General features: G+C 38.6%; 1 protein-coding gene across 5 annotated transcripts in view; it reads right to left on the bottom strand.

Moving 5' to 3' along the window:
• Positions 1-414: 414 nt before the first annotated feature.
• CCDC25 (coiled-coil domain containing 25) overlaps positions 415-17,686 on the bottom strand; it is a 40,753-nt gene continuing 23,481 nt past the window's right edge. For 3 of the 5 annotated variants that reach the window (XM_070415544.1, XM_070415545.1, XM_070415546.1), the window contains 5 exons: positions 17,150-17,225; positions 11,987-12,090; positions 11,569-11,771; positions 8,365-8,410; positions 415-3,390 (listed from right to left, as the gene is read on the bottom strand). In XM_070415544.1, coding sequence (XP_070271645.1) covers positions 3,361-3,390; positions 8,365-8,410; positions 11,569-11,771; positions 11,987-12,090; positions 17,150-17,225 — 459 coding nt within the window. In that variant the 3' untranslated portion in view covers positions 415-3,360. Of the gene's footprint in view, positions 3,391-8,364; positions 8,411-11,568; positions 11,772-11,986; positions 12,091-13,954; positions 13,999-17,149; positions 17,226-17,686 lie in introns of those variants that run through there. The other 2 variants (XM_070415548.1, XM_070415547.1) reach the window with 2 other exon arrangements.

Below are 17,686 nucleotides of genomic sequence, written 5' to 3'. Positions count from 1 at the left end.
TGACGTTAGAGTACGCACTACCACAGAAGCGGTGAATGTATTAACAGAACACAGGTCTGGAGCCACTACCTTCACCAATGGTACCATTCCAACAAGTCTTCATGTTGGCAGACTCACCCTGGTCAAGACCTCAGGCAGAACCTGGGGCGGGGTGGAGGTGGGGGTCGGGGGGTGGGGGTTAAATTGTAACCTTCAAATCCTGACCCTTGCGCTCCAGGTTCCATGGTTCTCTTCCTGGAATCCTTGGGAAATCTTCGCTTTACTCTAATTACATCTTCTCCTTCCAAGAAGCAAAGCTCAGTTTGAAGGTATCATGTCAGGCAGCCAAGAACCTCCTTCTCCCTACTTGCACATTCCTGAGACTGAGTCTTGGAGGAGAAAGGTGAAAACCCACACACATACACACACACTTGGTTCTACTCAAACTATAAGCTTTATTGCATTTTACATATCATTCATCCAGGACATGGTAAATAGGCAGGTGGCACCATCTCATTTGTGAAATGACACAATGCACATCAAGTCTCTTGCTCCAGGTGAGGCCCACGTGTGTCCAGCAGAGAAGAGCTCCCACTTCGCGACGCTGGAATGTGAGCCTGTTGGGCGCCAGCAGTGCTGTCCTCATTTCTGGGCGTTCACATACATTTAGCTTGGACTTTAAGTTTTTAATTTTACACTGACAGTTTGATTGTTTCACAATCTACTTTAAAATCAAAAGGTCATGCGCTCATTCTTCTATGATCATTCTGAGTATGGGATTTGTTACACACACAGTGCACACGTGCTTCAAATCAAACAGAGAAAGAGAAGGCTTCCATCTCACAGCTCAGGAAGGCTGGACAAGTGTTCATTTCTCCATCCTGCTCAGTTTTTCCCATAACCTGTTCCAGCCTGGAAAACGAGCGTCCCCTCTCGGACAGATGGGACAGTGGGAAGAAGAGCTGTTTTTAAACTGGAGGCCACAGCTGAACTCTCCCTTTCTCATCTTGCTGTATGCGTGGCCCCCCTTCCTTCCCGAGTGGGGAAAACCATTGGCACTAAACAGTAAAAAAAAAAAAAAAAAAGGCTCACCAAACCCATGCTTCAAAAAGTTAAAACAATATAACAAAAGATATTGCAAGGGTTCAACTACAGCCTATGGCCGCCTGCTAATGCACAAACCTTCCATGTTGGTAAACTGCCCAAGCACTGTGACAAAGCTCTCTTGCCCAGAGACTGTCATCTAGATCCACAAAGGCCTATAAGAAACGAATTCCAAAGCTACAGGAATATAACGGAGCAGTTTGTGAAATAAATGACAAAGTGAACCTCACCTGCATGCAGATCTAACAGAAAACAGAAACTGGAGACAGTTGGAAAGAGAAATCCTCAGGATGTACAAATATGATCAAGGGCACAACTCATAAAATACCACTAATTTGGAATTTTCCGATAGGAAGTTACGAAAACATGCTAACGGCAAGAAATGAAATGACTTCAGTGCCAAGAGTCTGACCTGTTGACACTGAACCAATGTTCTCAAAAGAAAAGACCCCTGCTTTCTCTGGGACCGAGACCTGAGGGGAAAACTCCCCAGCACACAGGCAGAGGCAGCGGCCAGAGGAAATCAGCACAGAGCAGCTGAAAAGGCTTGAGCTTCGAATTCAACTTGGAGAATTCAGAAGAGAGGCCCCTGACATTTAAAAGCTGAGTTATAGAACATTTAAAAAATTTAACATGCTTGACCTACACCCAATCAACAGTGTGTCTGGGAAAGGTCATCCACTTTGACCCAGTGGGCCTCTGGGGAGAGATGCATCTATCAGTGAGAGAAGATACCCTCGTAGAACCAGCCAGATTGAACCTATGATAGATAACTTTTTTGTTTTGTTTTTATAGCCAGAGGCTCTCCAAAACCATCTTAAGGATAGGGATTACAAGCAAATTCTAACAATGTCTTTCCAAATTAAAAAAATATTCTTTATTATTATATATTTAAATCACAGAACTCCAAGCTGAATATCATTAGACAAACACACACATAATTAATTTCTGGAATTGTCTCCCATACTCTCTCAAATTGGCCAACTATGCCTCCGGGAGTTTTCCAGTTCATCCCCATACCCCAACTTGAGATAAATAGAAACACTGGAGTCTTCTGGTTTTAGCCACAGTCCCAAGGTGCTATTACAGATAGATCTGTTGGAGGTCACTGCTGCTGGGTTAGAACAAGAATAAGAATGCTACACGTACAGTTCTGGGTGTGGTTAAAATGTGAATCTGTATGCCTCCTGGCCTGCAGGCTTTGTTCTTTTGTTTCTTTCTGCTGGGGTTCTCTTACACACTTCAATAAAAATATATCTTCTATTCAGAATCACACTGGAAAGCAGGTGGTTTGAATGAGCAGTCCTGTTACATAATAATTTACTGAGTCTACAATGGAGAAATCTGAACTCTGGTGTTACAACTCAAAATAAATATTATTTCAGGGTAAATAAACAAATTACTTGGCTGGCTAGTGAAATGCTTAATTCTTTTTAAAAAAATAATTACAACATGGACTTTTGCTTTATGCTGTATTCCAAGACAAAATCAGGTAACCTACATCGATTCCTAGAGCCACCCTTCGATTTCTCCCCTCAGTGCTGAGACATGACTCCAGGGCCTGGAAGCTGTAACCTCTGAGGCCTGGGTTACTTGGTGCTCAGGTGAAAACTGCCACACAAGGCCAACCTGCATTAACACCAAATATTTCTTTAAGTCTGAAGGTACCTAGAAGGAGGCCCTCACTCAGACAATGAGGATGCAGAAAGTGGAAGCTAGGGCAAGCTGATTGCTGAGGACAACTCTGCTACTTGACTCAGACAACACAATGGAACATGAATGAAAATATCACTATCATCTTCAAAACTCACTGTCATCTTTTTCTAATCAGGAATTTGACGGTGAGAGGAACATTCCTATATATTGCTCACCAATACACTCTCCTTAATAGAAGTGAAGCTATTTTAAGAATATAAAAAGCTTTTCAAGACATCTGTTTTCAGGGATTAACCACAGTACCAGAAATACTTTTCAGAGTTGGTTCGTTCTAAAGTCTATCCCAAGAAAAAGAGCAGCCAACTTTCGTGAGCTACCAAGACATGTTCGGGCACAAATATTTTCACTTTCCTAATTTTCAAGTCCAACTATATCTGATATATATATGTACATATCTGATCCTTTTCTGTCAGCAAAAAAAGGAACACCTTTTAAAAAAAATTCCCAAGTTGATATTTGTATAGACTGAGGTGGTTTGTTTTTCATAACTCAGAACATGGATGACATCAAAATGCCTGCAACTGTCCCTAAATTCACATCTTTAAAAGGCCCATCTCTCCTTCACATGAATTCGTCTGAATCATTGCCGTCCTGTAGGAAACAAAAAAGTGAAACCATAAAAATCTTCAAAAATATATAACTCGATTTGTAAAATTTACAATTAAGTCTTAAGTAACAACCCTCCTTATGCCTAACTGTAGAGTTCAGAAAGGAAAAAGTAAAATAATTAAACTCACTCATCACTTCTCTATCTTAAATTGTTAATTGTTTAGAATAGGTTGTTAGCAGCTATAGTCTCTAAGGCAGTGGTTCTCAACCTTCCAATGCCGCGACCCTTTAATACAATTCCTCATGTTGTGGTGACCCCCAATTTCATTGTTACAAATTGAAAATAATTAAAGCATAGTGATTAATCACAAAAACAATATGTAATTATATATGTGTTTTCCGATGGTCTTAGGCGACCCCTGTGAAAGGGTCGCTCAACCCCCAAAGGGGTCGCGACCCACAGGTTGAGAACCCCTGCTCTAAGGTGTCATTACGTGGCCTGGATTACACAACAGGTGACCAATTATATCCAAACTATGAAATAAGGCCCAACCAACTGAGTATAGGATGTAACAGAAAAATGCAATTGCTCCTTCAACAAATACGCCAAATAATATGAGATCAAATATTGACTCAATGTTCTTATGCCAACAATGCTGCTGAAATGCAAAAATACTTTTGGCCTAAATTTCACTATTTTGAGTTTCAAGGTTGTCACATTACTTGTGACTTGCAGATGGGCTTGGTTTTTTGTTTTGTTTTTTAAACTAGGAAAAGTTATTAGGAAGTTATTGAAGTTATTAGGAAGCCATAGGCTTTCAAAGTTAGCTGGCTTGACAACTTTTTGATTAAAAAAAAACCCATACATGATGGTATATAGATAAAGGGACTGATTTGATTGTATGGCTTACAAACTAAAGAATAAAAATAGAGCCCAGACTCTTTTTGAGATACCGCATACCCTAAGAAACTGCTCTGGGCAGCTGGTGTTGCTCAGTGGACTTAGCGTTGTCCCATGGACCAACAGGTCCCGGGTTTGATTCACCATCAGGGCACATGCCTGGATCGTGGGCTCCATCCCCAGTAAGGGGGTGTGCAGGTGGCAGCCAATGTTTTTATCTCTCCCTCTCCCTTCCTCTCTATCTAAAAATCAATAAAAACATATTTAAAAAAATAACATTCACAGTGTAAGTTCTGGTACATTGGCTTGAAAATGTCACTTGTTTCAGCTTCTCTCATGCTCCCACCGTATGACACCTGAGCTGTTAGAGAAAGAGGACTTGCGCTTAAAGGTATACATGCTTTTCTCCTTAATAGCTCTTACTTGAGGTGGGTGGGCAAATATGAGATACAGGTAAAAAACAAGGGTTTCTGTGAAGTCTGGGGTAACTTCCAGTTTCACTCAGCAGTTTTCTATGAGCTTCTCTTCAATTAACAAAACAAACTGAGGCCATAGTCAAAATGCCTTAAATAATAATTGTACAAAGAGCACACCAATGCCGTCTTGTATGCAAACTCTGGAAGTGTGACTGCCCTAGAGTCCTAAACTGAGTAACAGCATTAGAGAGGTTGAATGAGTCATCCTATATCTTTTCAGGTGAGCTTTAGATCCCAAACACCAAGAATGAAAAACTCACCAATAATATCCAAAATATATATAAGGAACTCATACAGAAGGAAGACAAACAATCCAATTAAAAAATGGGCAAAGGATCTAAATCAAGCATGTCGAACTTGCGGCCCACATTTATTTAAACAAGGCATGCAGCCCGCCGGCTGTGAGTTTGACATGCTTGACCTAAATAGACACTTCTCCAAAGTGGACATACAGATGGCTAAGAGACATATAAAAAATGCTCAAAGTCACTGATCATCAGAGAGATGCAAATTAAAACGACAATGAGGTATCACTTCACACCTGTCAGAATGGCTACCATCAACAAATCAACAAATGACAAGCGCTAGTGAGGATGTGGAGAAAAGAGAACCCTAGTACTACACTGCTGGTGGGAATGCAGACTGATGCAACCATTATGGAAAACAGTATGGAGTTTCCTCAAAAAATTAAATATGGAACTGCCATTTGACCCAGTGATTCCTCTTCTAGGAATATATCCTAAGAAAACCGAAACACCAATCAGAAAGAATGTATAACCCCTATGTTCATCATAGCAGCACAATTTACAATGCCTAAGATCTGGAAACAGCCCAAGTACCCTTTGAGACAGCACGGATGGACCTTCTCTTCAATTAGCAAATAAGTCAGTCAGAGAAAGAGAAGTATCACATGATCTCACTCATATGTGGAATCTAATTAACAAAATAAACTGATGAACAAAGTGGATCCAGAGACATGGAAGCATAGAACAGAGTGTGGAATCTCGAAAGAAAGGCGGGGAAGGGTGGGTGGTTGGGAGGTAATTAACCAAAGACCTTGTATGCATATATGCATAACCCATGGACACAGACAATAGGGTGGTGAAGACCTGGGGCAGGGGGGTGAGCTGGAGGGGGTCAATGGAGGAGAAAAGGGAATATATATAATACTTTCAACAATAAAGAATTATTAAGGAAGAAGGAAAGAAAAAAAGAAAAACTCACTAAGATAATTTAGGTTGGTGACAATGAAAATGCATCATTCCCTATAAAGGCTGTGAGTTACATTTGCAAAGAGTTCCCATGTGGCTGAGAAACTGCATTTTAGGATTAGAGTAACTTTTAAATATATATCTGAACTCCAAAGCTTTATTAGGATAATATTTATATTCTAGACTCCCTTTAAGAGTCAATGTTTTTTTCAATATAGCAAAATAGGTTTCCTGTTATCCACTTACAAGATGATGAGCACATAAAATGTTAAAAGTAATTGTTATGGTTCCTGATACCAAACTTAGAATGGCTAGAAAGAACTTATAGATTGAAGAGAACTAACCTAAATAGAAGAGCACAAACTCAAAATTGAAACCAACTTAAGAGTGGAAGACTAATATTTGTATAAACTAAATTAAAAATTATCGTACATAAACACCAGCCTTTAACTGAAAACTGACTGATCATGTTGCCAAAAGGGATCATAAAAGGTCTGTATCCCCTTAACAGAAGATGATTACAAGGAGAATTAAAGCTTAGTCTTTTGAACTACAAGAAAAAGCTATGAGTGCTTCAACTGCAAGAAATGATCAAAACCAGCACAAAACTTCCTTGGAAACTTGAATGTGATTCAAACCTGGAGCTCAGGAACAGGGGTAGCAAATAACAGATTATAATCCTTTGGTCTACAAATCTGATTTCCTAATCCTGGAACTTCTAACATCTGTTGATAATCAGATGCTATTTGTATATATATATGTACATTCATGTGTGTATGTGTTTATGTTTACTTCATAATTCCAGAACATCCAAACTTTAAAAATCCATAATGATGGGAATGAAAATGCCTGAAAGCATAACATAAGTGCCAGATTTATGCTGGAAAATAGCCCCTGAATAAGAGAAACCCTCAATAAGCAACTACCACCACAACAAAGACATTAGATTTGGGGGATGTTAAAGAATTCAGTTTAACTGTTAAACTACTTTAACAGTTTCAAGAAATCTAACAGTTTCCAGAAGGGATTAACTGTTTCTCATCTTCTGATACTGATACTTGTGGGAAAATAGCAACGAAGAACTAATGAGTAAGAAATAATAATGACCATTTATATTTATAGAGTGACTAAGTCAAGGAAGAACTTTCACATGTGCCCTTGTATAAATTTTAGAATAGCCTCATGAGGTAACATGTCTTCTTTTTATTGCTGATACACCCTCAAAGAGGTTAAATAACCTTATTAGGCTTATTCAATTAGTAAATGACAGTTCACATCTCTAAAGTTCAAATTCAAGGCTCTTTTTACTTATATAATGCTACTCTGGAATCTTTCAGGAATAAATTTTAAAGACACATCTCTGACTCATAAAGAATCCTCATAAATTTAGTCCTTCTAGGAATAAAGATATTATTCCTATTATATCTAGAAGGATATGTAGATATGAACAAGATGTAAAATCCTATTAACAATTCCAATTCATGCACTAAATATGGTGTTTGACTAGATGATCTTTGAGGGACCTTCAATTCTGCTAACAACTTTCAAGTATTAAAGCAGTGCTGTTTAACAGTATTTTCTGTGATGATGGAAATGTTCTATTTCTGCGCTAATATGGTAGTCCCTGGCCACATGTGGTCAGTCTGACTAAGAATCTGAGTTTTTAAGTCAAATTAAATTTTAATTAACTTAAATTTAAATAGCCACATGCAATCATGCCTAGTGTACTGAAAAACACAAATCTAAAGCACATATTTGTAAACTATATTATAAACATTCAATATAGCAAATATATTCACTCAGTTTAATTTTGGGCAAAGACAATTTAATAATAGCTCGATTGTGCTACCTCCAGACATTTCAAAATAAACTTTGGGAAAGATAGTACTCGTGAACAATATGTCAGTAAATAACTAGGTGCTAATGCTAGGAGATCCTTTCAGTACGATAAAACAGACTACCATTTCTCTTTAATTCAGGTCTTGAGGAACATGAAAACAATCAATGTAGTCACTTATACAGATAAGATCTTAAAGTTAATACTTCCGTTTAATTTTTTAATCGAAGGTGATAATTTTGTTCTCACTCAATTGTAATATAGAATGTACAGTCACATTCATATAGGACACTAATAAATAAAGGCACTCTTGCATGCCTGCAAGTAGGAAAGAGGGAAATGAATGAGAAAGCCCTGTAAGTACTAAGAGACCCACACTACACAATGGACAAGGGATGACACAAGGTGCCCTACTCAAAAACAAACACATGAGGAAGTCCACAAGGAAGGAGAGGCAATGCCTAATAGAAGCCACCTGAGTGTTCTATAGTTGTGCAACATGTGAGTCAATATTGGCCAGTAACTCAATTATTAATAACTCCTACTGAATTATTTCAAGGCACAACATTAGAGCAAATAACTTGAGCATACCTGATTTGAAGACATATTCTCAGCTTTCATTAGTGATGAATAGCTCCTGGAAGAAAAAACACATTTAAAATAAGGTTAGCCAGCTGGCAAGAATTACGTGAATATTACATGTATCTAGCACTGCTGAGGGTCTTTCAAAAACAAACAAAAATACAATCCCTGCCCTCAAGGAGACTACAATATAAAAAGGATAAATATCCACAAACAATAAGATGTACATAGCACTTTTATAGTTTACAAAGCACTCACTCCTTCTCAATAACTGTGTGGAAGGTGGCATTATATAAATGAGGAAATTCACCTATAGCCAAGGGCAGACATGATTCATATATCCATATCCAACTCATGGTCTTCCCCACTATAAAAAATGACTGGTGCCCTGGCTGGTTTGGCTCGGTGGATAGAGCGTCAGCCATGCGGACTGAAGGGTCCCAGGTTCGATTCTGGTCAAGGGCATGTACCTTGGTAGCGGGCACATCCCCAGTAGGGGGTGTGCAGGAGGCAGCTGGTCGATGTTTCTCTCTCATCAATGTTTCTAACTCTCTATCTCTCTCCCTTCCTCTCTGTAAAAAATCAATAAACTATATTTTTTAAAAAAGATACTTTATTCCTAAGTATCTTAATTAAAAAAAAAAAAAATGACTGGTGCCTTGGCTGGTATGGGTCAGTGGTTAGAATTTGTTGTTGGAATTTCACAAAAGCTGCAGAATACAGCATGCAAACAGCAGCTCTGCACATGCCAAGGGAATCTTTGATATGTCACTGCATGGGTTCATCACGCTATAGCCCTGCTTCACATTCTTCTACCTTCTGCAGCATATGGAAGTCGTTTTTGTGGCACATGTTTCTCAGAAATGAACACACCAACTGTTTTTGGTTTTCTGAGGCCCAGGGTAATTTATTAAAATAAAAGCAGTAAGGCCCTGGCGGGAGTGGCTCAGTGGTTGAGCACTGACCTGTGAACCAGGAGGTCACAGTTCAATTCCCTGTCAGGGCACATGCCTAGGTTTCGGGCTCAATAACCCAGTAGGGGGCATGTGGGAGGCAACCGATCAATGATTCTCTCTCATTATTGATGTTTCTATCTCTCTCTCCCTCTCCCTTTCTCTATGAAAACAATAAAAATATTTAAAAACAAACAAAACCAAAAATGAATAAATTACTCTAAATCCCACAATCACTCAAAATTCCACATATTTTATCACACTGATGAGTTGATCACATTTTTCTTCCACTCCTAACAGAAAGCAGACTTGCAATTCTAGGTAATATCAAATGTTTAAATCCAGCATTAGTCTGATTCATGTTAGCAAATATAACTCAGGATAACACTTGGGAATTCTATGAAGCTCCTCATTTTGTTTTAGCAGAATCCCCAACAGGAACACGTGTGTATATGGATAACTAATGAGTTCCAGTACTTGATCATAATACTGAATTCTGACCCAACAATCTTTCTAATAACCCAGGTATTCCAGAGAAACTGGGTTAGGATATGGCAAGACAGCTCATTTTGTTACTATACCATTCCCAAAGAGAATAACAATTCAATACTTTTTTTCCCCTTATTGGTACACTTACCACATGATATCTATGGATAACTAGGAAAATCTAGGAATTAGTCACAGAATTAATTTTCTTCTCTCACAAAGAAAAACTGTGGGCCTCTTCAGGTATAGTACTATACATCTGTATAGATTCAGTATGGTGGACAGAATAACGATCCTACCCCAAGATGTTCACATGCCAATCCCCAGAACCCATAAATATGTTACTTATTATGGCAAAAGGGACTATTCTGCAGATGTGATAAAGTTAAGGATCTTAGATGGGAGATTATTACCATAGATTATCTGGATGGGCCCAATGTCACCACATTGGAACTTGAAAGCAAAGAAGCTGTGATCAAAGAGGGGATTATGACCCATGGAAGAAAGGTCAGAGATGCAATGTTATTAACTTTGAAGATGGAAGAAGGGGTCACAAGTCAAGAAATGTGGGTGGCTCTAACAGCTGGAAAAGAAAACAGATTCTCCCCTATAGCCCCAGAAAGGAACATAGCCCAGCTGACACCTGGATTTTAGCCCAGTGGAAACCACATCAAACTTCTAATGTACAGAACTATAAAATAATAGATCTAGGCTGTTTTAAACCACTAAATTTGTGGTAATTTGTTATAGTAGCAATAGAAAATTAATAGAGTCAAGTATTCTTATGGCCCTATACACCAGAATTTCAGGATCCAAATTATATTTTTAACTACTATTTATTATTTAAAAATGTAGTGTTTTGATGCCCTGGCCAGTGTGGCTCCGTTGGTTGGAGCATTGTCCCATGCACCACAGGTTGTCAGTTCGATTCCAATCAAGGCAATTACCCAGGTTGTGAGTTAGATCCCCGGTCAGTGTGTGTACGGGAGGCAACCGATCCATGTTCCTCTCTCTCTCTCTCTCAAGTTCAATAAAAAACACGTTAAAAAATAGTAGTGTTTTGAAAAAGAAATTAAAGACACAGACAACAGTATGGTGATTACCAGAGAGAAAGGGGGGTAGGGGAAGTAGAAGAAGATATGGGGGGATAAATGGTAATGGAAGTAGACTTGACTTGGGGAGGTGAACACACAATATACAGATGATGTATTATACAACTGTACAACTGAAACCTACATAATTTTATTAACTAATGTCACCCCAATAAATTGAATAAAAAAGAAAAAAGTGCAGTGTTTTGGAGCAGACCTCACTACATTAATTTGAACTTTCAAAATGTAAAACACATAAAATGTAAAAAAGAGGTTTTAAAAACAACTTTTAAGAGTTACTAGCACTGGCCTTTAAAGCTAAGACAACTCTATTCAAATATCATAGCTAGTCAATGTTAAACTCTTAATATAGCATCTTTTTTTTTTCCTGAAGATGTTTATAAACCAAACTTTGAGGATAACTTACTATGGTTTATTCAAAAATGAAATTAGCTATTTTATTTCATACACTCTCATATCCTGCTCTATAAAAGGGTAATTCACTTGACCAACATAGTATAAATGTCTTTTTCTAACTCATTTAAAGCTCTGAACTTGTTTTATATCTCTTCCTCCACCAGCATATCATTCTTTTCTTTTTTCTTTTTTTCAGGGTATCATCCTGATTAAAATCACAGTGAAGAATCTTCAAGGTCAATACCAATACTATAGCTCCAACATACCTAAGTTCGTCCATTTCCCTCTTCTTCTTCATCTCTTCCTTTTCTCTCCTTTTCATTTCCTGAATTTGGGCTTTTTTCTCATTCCTTTCCTCCCGGTCTCTGCATTCCTTCTCTGCTGCAAGGTCTGGGAACCGCTCCGTTTTGGTCTTTTCTAATCGGTTCAAGATCTCATTTACTTTCTTCTCCACTGTCACAATTTTCACCTTTGAGGGAGACAGGGGAAAAATATTGAATCTTTATTATATGATTTCCCCCCAAGAACAGGGGAGAGGCTTTCTAGGGGCTCAGCCACCCAGCCTAATTTTCTTTAAATAACATACATCATGCTGAGCCCTCAACAACAAAGATGTTAGACAGAAAAGACGATATCCCACTCAGTGGCAGGACTCCGCCTCCCTCGGTGGTGCAGAACACTTACATCCTTCTGCCTGTGAAAGCCTATCTGTCCCACGTCCATGTCAGCTGTTTTCTTCAGGTTAGACCACGGTGTATATACCACATTAACGTTGTTCATCTTGCAGCCTGCCAAGAGAGACTATCTTCAACATGCAGGCAGGATGACACTGAGCAGTGATCCCTTACCCACTGGCAAACCACCATAATCCAATGAAGGAAAAGCTTAGCATGAACAAGGCATCAAGTGTTCAAACCACAAAACACCCACAAAAGGCAAACGGTAAAGTTGACAAACACAATTCAAGCAAAATTAAGACAGTAGAAAGCAGGGGTCCGTGGGTTTGCTTTAGGGACTTCTGAGACTCCCTAAAATTGAATGCAAAACTTACTATATACTGTTTTTAAAGAGAAAGGTCCAAACAGATTTGCTCAGATTCTCAGAGGAATCCTTGATTCAATAAAGGATAAGCAGCAAGATAAAGCAAAAAGCCATGGCCTGGGATTCCAAAGACCTGCACTCTATCCTGGCCCTACCACAAACCAGCTGTGCCACCTTGGGAAAGTCCGCACAGCTCTCAGAATCTCATCGGAAGCATGAGGTCACTGGACCAGTGTAGTAAAATTTTTGTTTTTGTTTCTTTTAGCAGTGGAACCTCTTTTACCAAAGAAACATATTAAAGCAGAGATGCTCTGGATAAAAGGGATGCCAGGTGCCCTCCTGTTTATTCCTCCTTTTTCCTTACCACCTCCACTTCACATTTCCCCCTCTACACCAACAGCCTTAGGCAGCTCAAAGAATCACAGGTTAGCCCTAGCTGGTTTGGCTCAGTGGATAGAGCATCGGTCCTCAAACTGAAGGATCGGGATCTGATTCCGGTCAGGGGTATGTACCCCGGTTGCAGGCTCAATCCTGGTTCGGGTGCATGTGGGAGGCAACCAATCGATGTGTCTCTTTCACATCGATGTTTCTCTCTGTCTCTCCCCCTCCCTTCCACTCTCTCTAAAAATAAATGGAAAAATATTCTTGGGTGAGGATTAACAACAACAATAAAAATTATCAGTTCAAACGTTGGTCCAACACTCTTTAAGGCCCTTCAAAATTAGGTGGCAATATATTTCAGCTTATTAAATCACCATGTACACTGGAGAAATCTGTGACCACCACCTTACTTTGCTTATGAAGTATTACTGCCTGAAAATTTGTAATGCGATCCTATTCAAAGGAAGCACCAGAACAATCCAAATCATGGGATATTCTATAACTGGCCTCCACTCTGAAAGTATTAGTGCCCTAAAAGACAAAGAAGTATCTCCAGATAAAAGGAGACTAGAGAGACATGACAAGTAAATATAACACATGATCCTGAATTAGAAAAAATGCTATGAAGGGACAGTAGTGGAACAGTAGGAAAACTTACATACAGACTGTATATGAGATAACAGAATTTGATCCATGTTAAGTTTTCTTAATTGATCATTGTAATGCATTCACTTAAGAAAATGTCCTTATTCTGAGGACATAAATGACAGGTTATGATGCCTCAATTTCCTTTCATATTACTCAAATAGGAAAGTTAATCATAAGTATGTCACAGAGAGAAAGCAAATAAATATGGAAAAATTGTTGAACCTAGTTTAAGAGTATATGAGAGCTGTATTTTTCTTGCAACTTTTCAAAATAATAAAATAAAGTTTTAAAAAAACTCCAATGAGCAAGGGGGATACAAACATGGATTAGACAATGGATTCTGCCTTTCAAGACTAAAGGAGTGCAGGTAAGTACATAAATAACTTCAATTAAAAGTAGAACTCATCGAGTATCGGAAAGGTACAGGTAAAGTGGTAAGATGGTACAGAGAGGGCAGTGGTCACTCAAAGCTGGAGAAGGGAAAGGCTCCATGAAAGAGGTTAGTATAGCTTAGTGGGAAAGACAGAAGACTTTAAAGTCATAGTGTCTGACTTCAAATGCAGTCTCTACCACGTCTGATACCTTGGGTAAGCTCCTTTAATTCTCTTTCAGTTCTGCATCCCCATCTATAAAATGACAATAATAATATCTAACTCAGTAGGGCTGATAATTTGTAAAGTTTTTACCATAGTGCCAGGCATATCATTAACATTCAATGTTAGCTATTACTACAACTATTATGTTGACCTTGAACCTCAGCGTGGATGTGGACTTGTGATGGTTGAAAAGGAGGACAAAACTGAAAGCAGAGGGAACGATAAAATCATGTGCCACATAACATTTCAGTCATGGAGTTGAAAATGTCCTACTGACTAGTGATGTATGAATGGCATCTGGAAGAAGACACTCAAGGGGTTCATCCATGACTGCCAAGGATGAGGAGTTTGCAAAAATCAACAAGGCTGTGGCCGAGATGGCAATCAACTTTTACCTGAGTGTGGATAGGACAACTGAGGAGCTCCTAGAGGTGGTTCCTGAGGAATTAATGAGGAGTTATAGGAACTGAACAGGAACACATAGCTGAAGAAGAGGCAAGAGAACGGGAAACTTCAGGAAAAGAAAAAAAGAAGAATCCGTAGGAAAATTCACAGTGGAGATTTTAGCAGACACTTTTGCAGACCTCAACAAGATCCTTAAAATTAGCAAACATGGACCCCCTCACCCCAACTGAAAGGTTTTCATTAATAGAGAAGAATATTTATGGTGCATTACTTGCTTGCAAGCAAATCTGATGGGAAAAACAACAAAACAAAAACCAAACCAAGGAAACTACCATGGACCTATTTCTGAGAAGAGTGACACCTCCTCAAGAAGAGCCCCAGCAGCTCCTTCAGGTGGTGTCCCAGGAAGAGGCATTGTTATCCCAGGAGATGACAGCTCCACGCGTGTTACTGCCCCTGAAGACCTTCCAGTGGGACAGGACATGGCGGTAGAAGATAGTGACATTGATGATCCCACCCTGTGGAGCCTAGGATCATGTGTATATTAGTGTCTTCATTTTTAACAAAAAAGTTTAAAAAGTAAAATAAAAATTTTTAATAAATTATAAATAGAAAAAAGCTTATAGAATAAGGTTATAAAGAAAATATTTTTGTACAACTGTACAAATGTGTGTTTTAAGCTCTTACTACAAAGAGTCAAAAAGTTAAAAAATTTTAAAGTTTATAAAGTTAAAAAGTTACAGTAAGGTAAGGCTACACTGAAGAAAGATATTTTTAAATAAAAGTAGGGTAGCATAAGTGTATAGTATTTATAAAAGCTACTATACAGGAATATTCATGGCCTTCACTCACCACTAGGCCTTCACATTCACTCACTCAATGATTCACTCAGAGCAACTTCCAGTCCTGAAAGTTACATTCACGGTAAGCACCCTATATAGGTGTACCATTTTTTATCTTTTATACCACACTTTTTACTGTACCTTTTCTATGTTTAATCACACAGATACTTACGATTGTGCTATAGTATTTACTACATGAACATGTACAGATTTGTAGCCTAACAGCAATAGGCTACATGTGTAGTAGGCTATACTATCTAGGTTTATATAAGTTCACTGTATGATGTTTGCACAAGGACAAAATTGCCTAGTGATGCATTTCTCAGAACACATCCCCATCATTAAATGACATATGACTGTATAAGCAAAGATAGAAAAACAGCAAATACTTGGTTTGGCTGGAGTGTGAAATATGTGAGGGGAAAAGGAATTATGTAGTCAGATCAAAGATGCTTAATGCCAGCTTAAGAAGTTTGGACTTAACTATATAGACAAGGTGAGGGTGTCATGAAGTATCTAAGCTTTTAGAAAGTTTAATCTGGCAAGAGAGCATAAGATGAATATAAAACAGGCTGACCAGACTCTATGAATACAAACAAGTTTAACCCCAAGTCCCTTGATTCTGAGTGCTGAAGGTGGTCAACCACGGAGGAAAACACTTTAACTACTCGGTGACACAAATGGAGAATACTTAGTAAAGCTCACAGCAAGGAAAACCTCCTTCACTCCTCAGCATCCTCTGCTATTGACTCACAAGAGTGAAGCTCTTACTTAGGCCCAGCTCTTTTTTCTGCTAAGTGAGCTGTTGCTGTGCAAGGCTGAAGAGGAGAGAAGAATAATTCTGTGTTATGACTCTTCTCTGTTTCTGTTTTCTCTAAAACTAGTAGAGATTAAGAAAAAAGAGGCTGGGCCAAGAATAAAGAGTCTAAAGCTCTTTTAATAAAGTCACATCTGCTAGGCAGGGGCATGGAAATGGGACAAGAACACGTGAAAGAGGTTGCAACAAACAAGAAAAGAGAATATAATAGTTTTAGTTTGTATTATTTTTATGTCAATAAAATAGACAAGCACCAAGCCCAGTATCACAGGCCCTACCTGAAACATTTATCACCAATTGTTCTCAACTCTCTCTGCCCATTAGAATCACCTGGAGAGCATGTCAAGCATACCGATACTCACAGATTGCCCCGGACAAATTAAATAAGATTCTCTGGGGGATAAAAAACTGATTTGATACGTTCACAATTTATTGGAAGAACAAAATAAGAGAAGACAAGAAGGAAAAGCAGGAGTGATTTGGAGACTTGAGTCCTAGTATCTAATGGCAAATAGTGGAAATAAAGACATCAAACAACATAAAGTTGTGAGAGACATTTCTTGCTTAGCTATTAACACATCCTGATTTCTGAAAGTCTCTCTACAAATAACCTTAAAGGTAGGCAAGTATAGACAACTTACTATTCAAGGTAAGAAAAACAAGCCTGGCCAGTGTGGCTCAGTGGTTGAATGTAGACCTATGAACCAGGAGGTCACAGTTCGATTCCCAGTCAGGGCACATGCCCGGGTATGGGCTTGATCCCCAGTAGGGGGCGTACAGGAGGCAGCTGATTAATGATTCTATCTCATCATTGATGTTTCTATCTCTCTCTCCCTTCCTCTCTGAAATTAATAAAATATATATATATATAAAACAAAGAAAAACAAGGTAAAAGAATTGAGATAGGGCCATAAACATTAGAGCGGTGGGGAGATTACTTTTTAGTTCTTTGGTAGGTAGCAGAAATGCCATCTTAAAGAACAAAACAGGGCAAAGCCATATTACATGGCAGTCCTTTCACTCAAGCCAAAGTCAGGAATATTTTCTCTAAAATGTAATCCATTTCAGACACAGGGAAATCATTGCTAATTCTGAAAGCACCTCTATGAAAACTGACCTTGAATGCTATTGGCCTTCACAAGTTGGGCACAGTCCATCAATACGTCCTTTGGAATGTCTTCTATGTTCTCCCCCTGAAACACAAAAATAAACCAAATGGTCTACTACGTTGTTACTGATTGATACTAGAGACTCACTAGGCTTTGCTGACTTACCAGGAACAATTTTATTAAAAGCAGAGGCTCTTCAACTGTATTTCAGAGCACTGAAATCTGAAGCCTGTTACAGGAATGTTTATTTAAACTGAGAGAAGGCAGTGATATAGAAAATACTGATAGATGATAAGTAAAAAAATACAAACACAGGGTATGATAGAAAACTATCAAAATATTAAGTAACTATGAGTAATTTCTCTTTCTTCTTCTCATTCTTACCTCTAGAAATGTTGTGGGGAAATGGTGTCTATTTTTGACAACTGGATGTCTTCTTAGCTGAGGTCCCTATAACCTTTCTCTCAAAGAGACACCTTATAGTTCTGGAACTCAAACATCTAGTAGGTCATCTATCCTCAGCCTTAATCAGGAAGCAACCTCTT

The sequence above is a fragment of the Myotis yumanensis genome, unplaced genomic scaffold, assembly GCF_028538775.1.
Source record: "Myotis yumanensis isolate MYYU_CA2020_CCGP unplaced genomic scaffold, mMyoYum1.0.hap1 SCAF_5, whole genome shotgun sequence".
Taxonomy (NCBI): domain Eukaryota; kingdom Metazoa; phylum Chordata; class Mammalia; order Chiroptera; family Vespertilionidae; genus Myotis; species Myotis yumanensis.
This window is presented reverse-complemented; position numbering and strand designations above follow the sequence as displayed.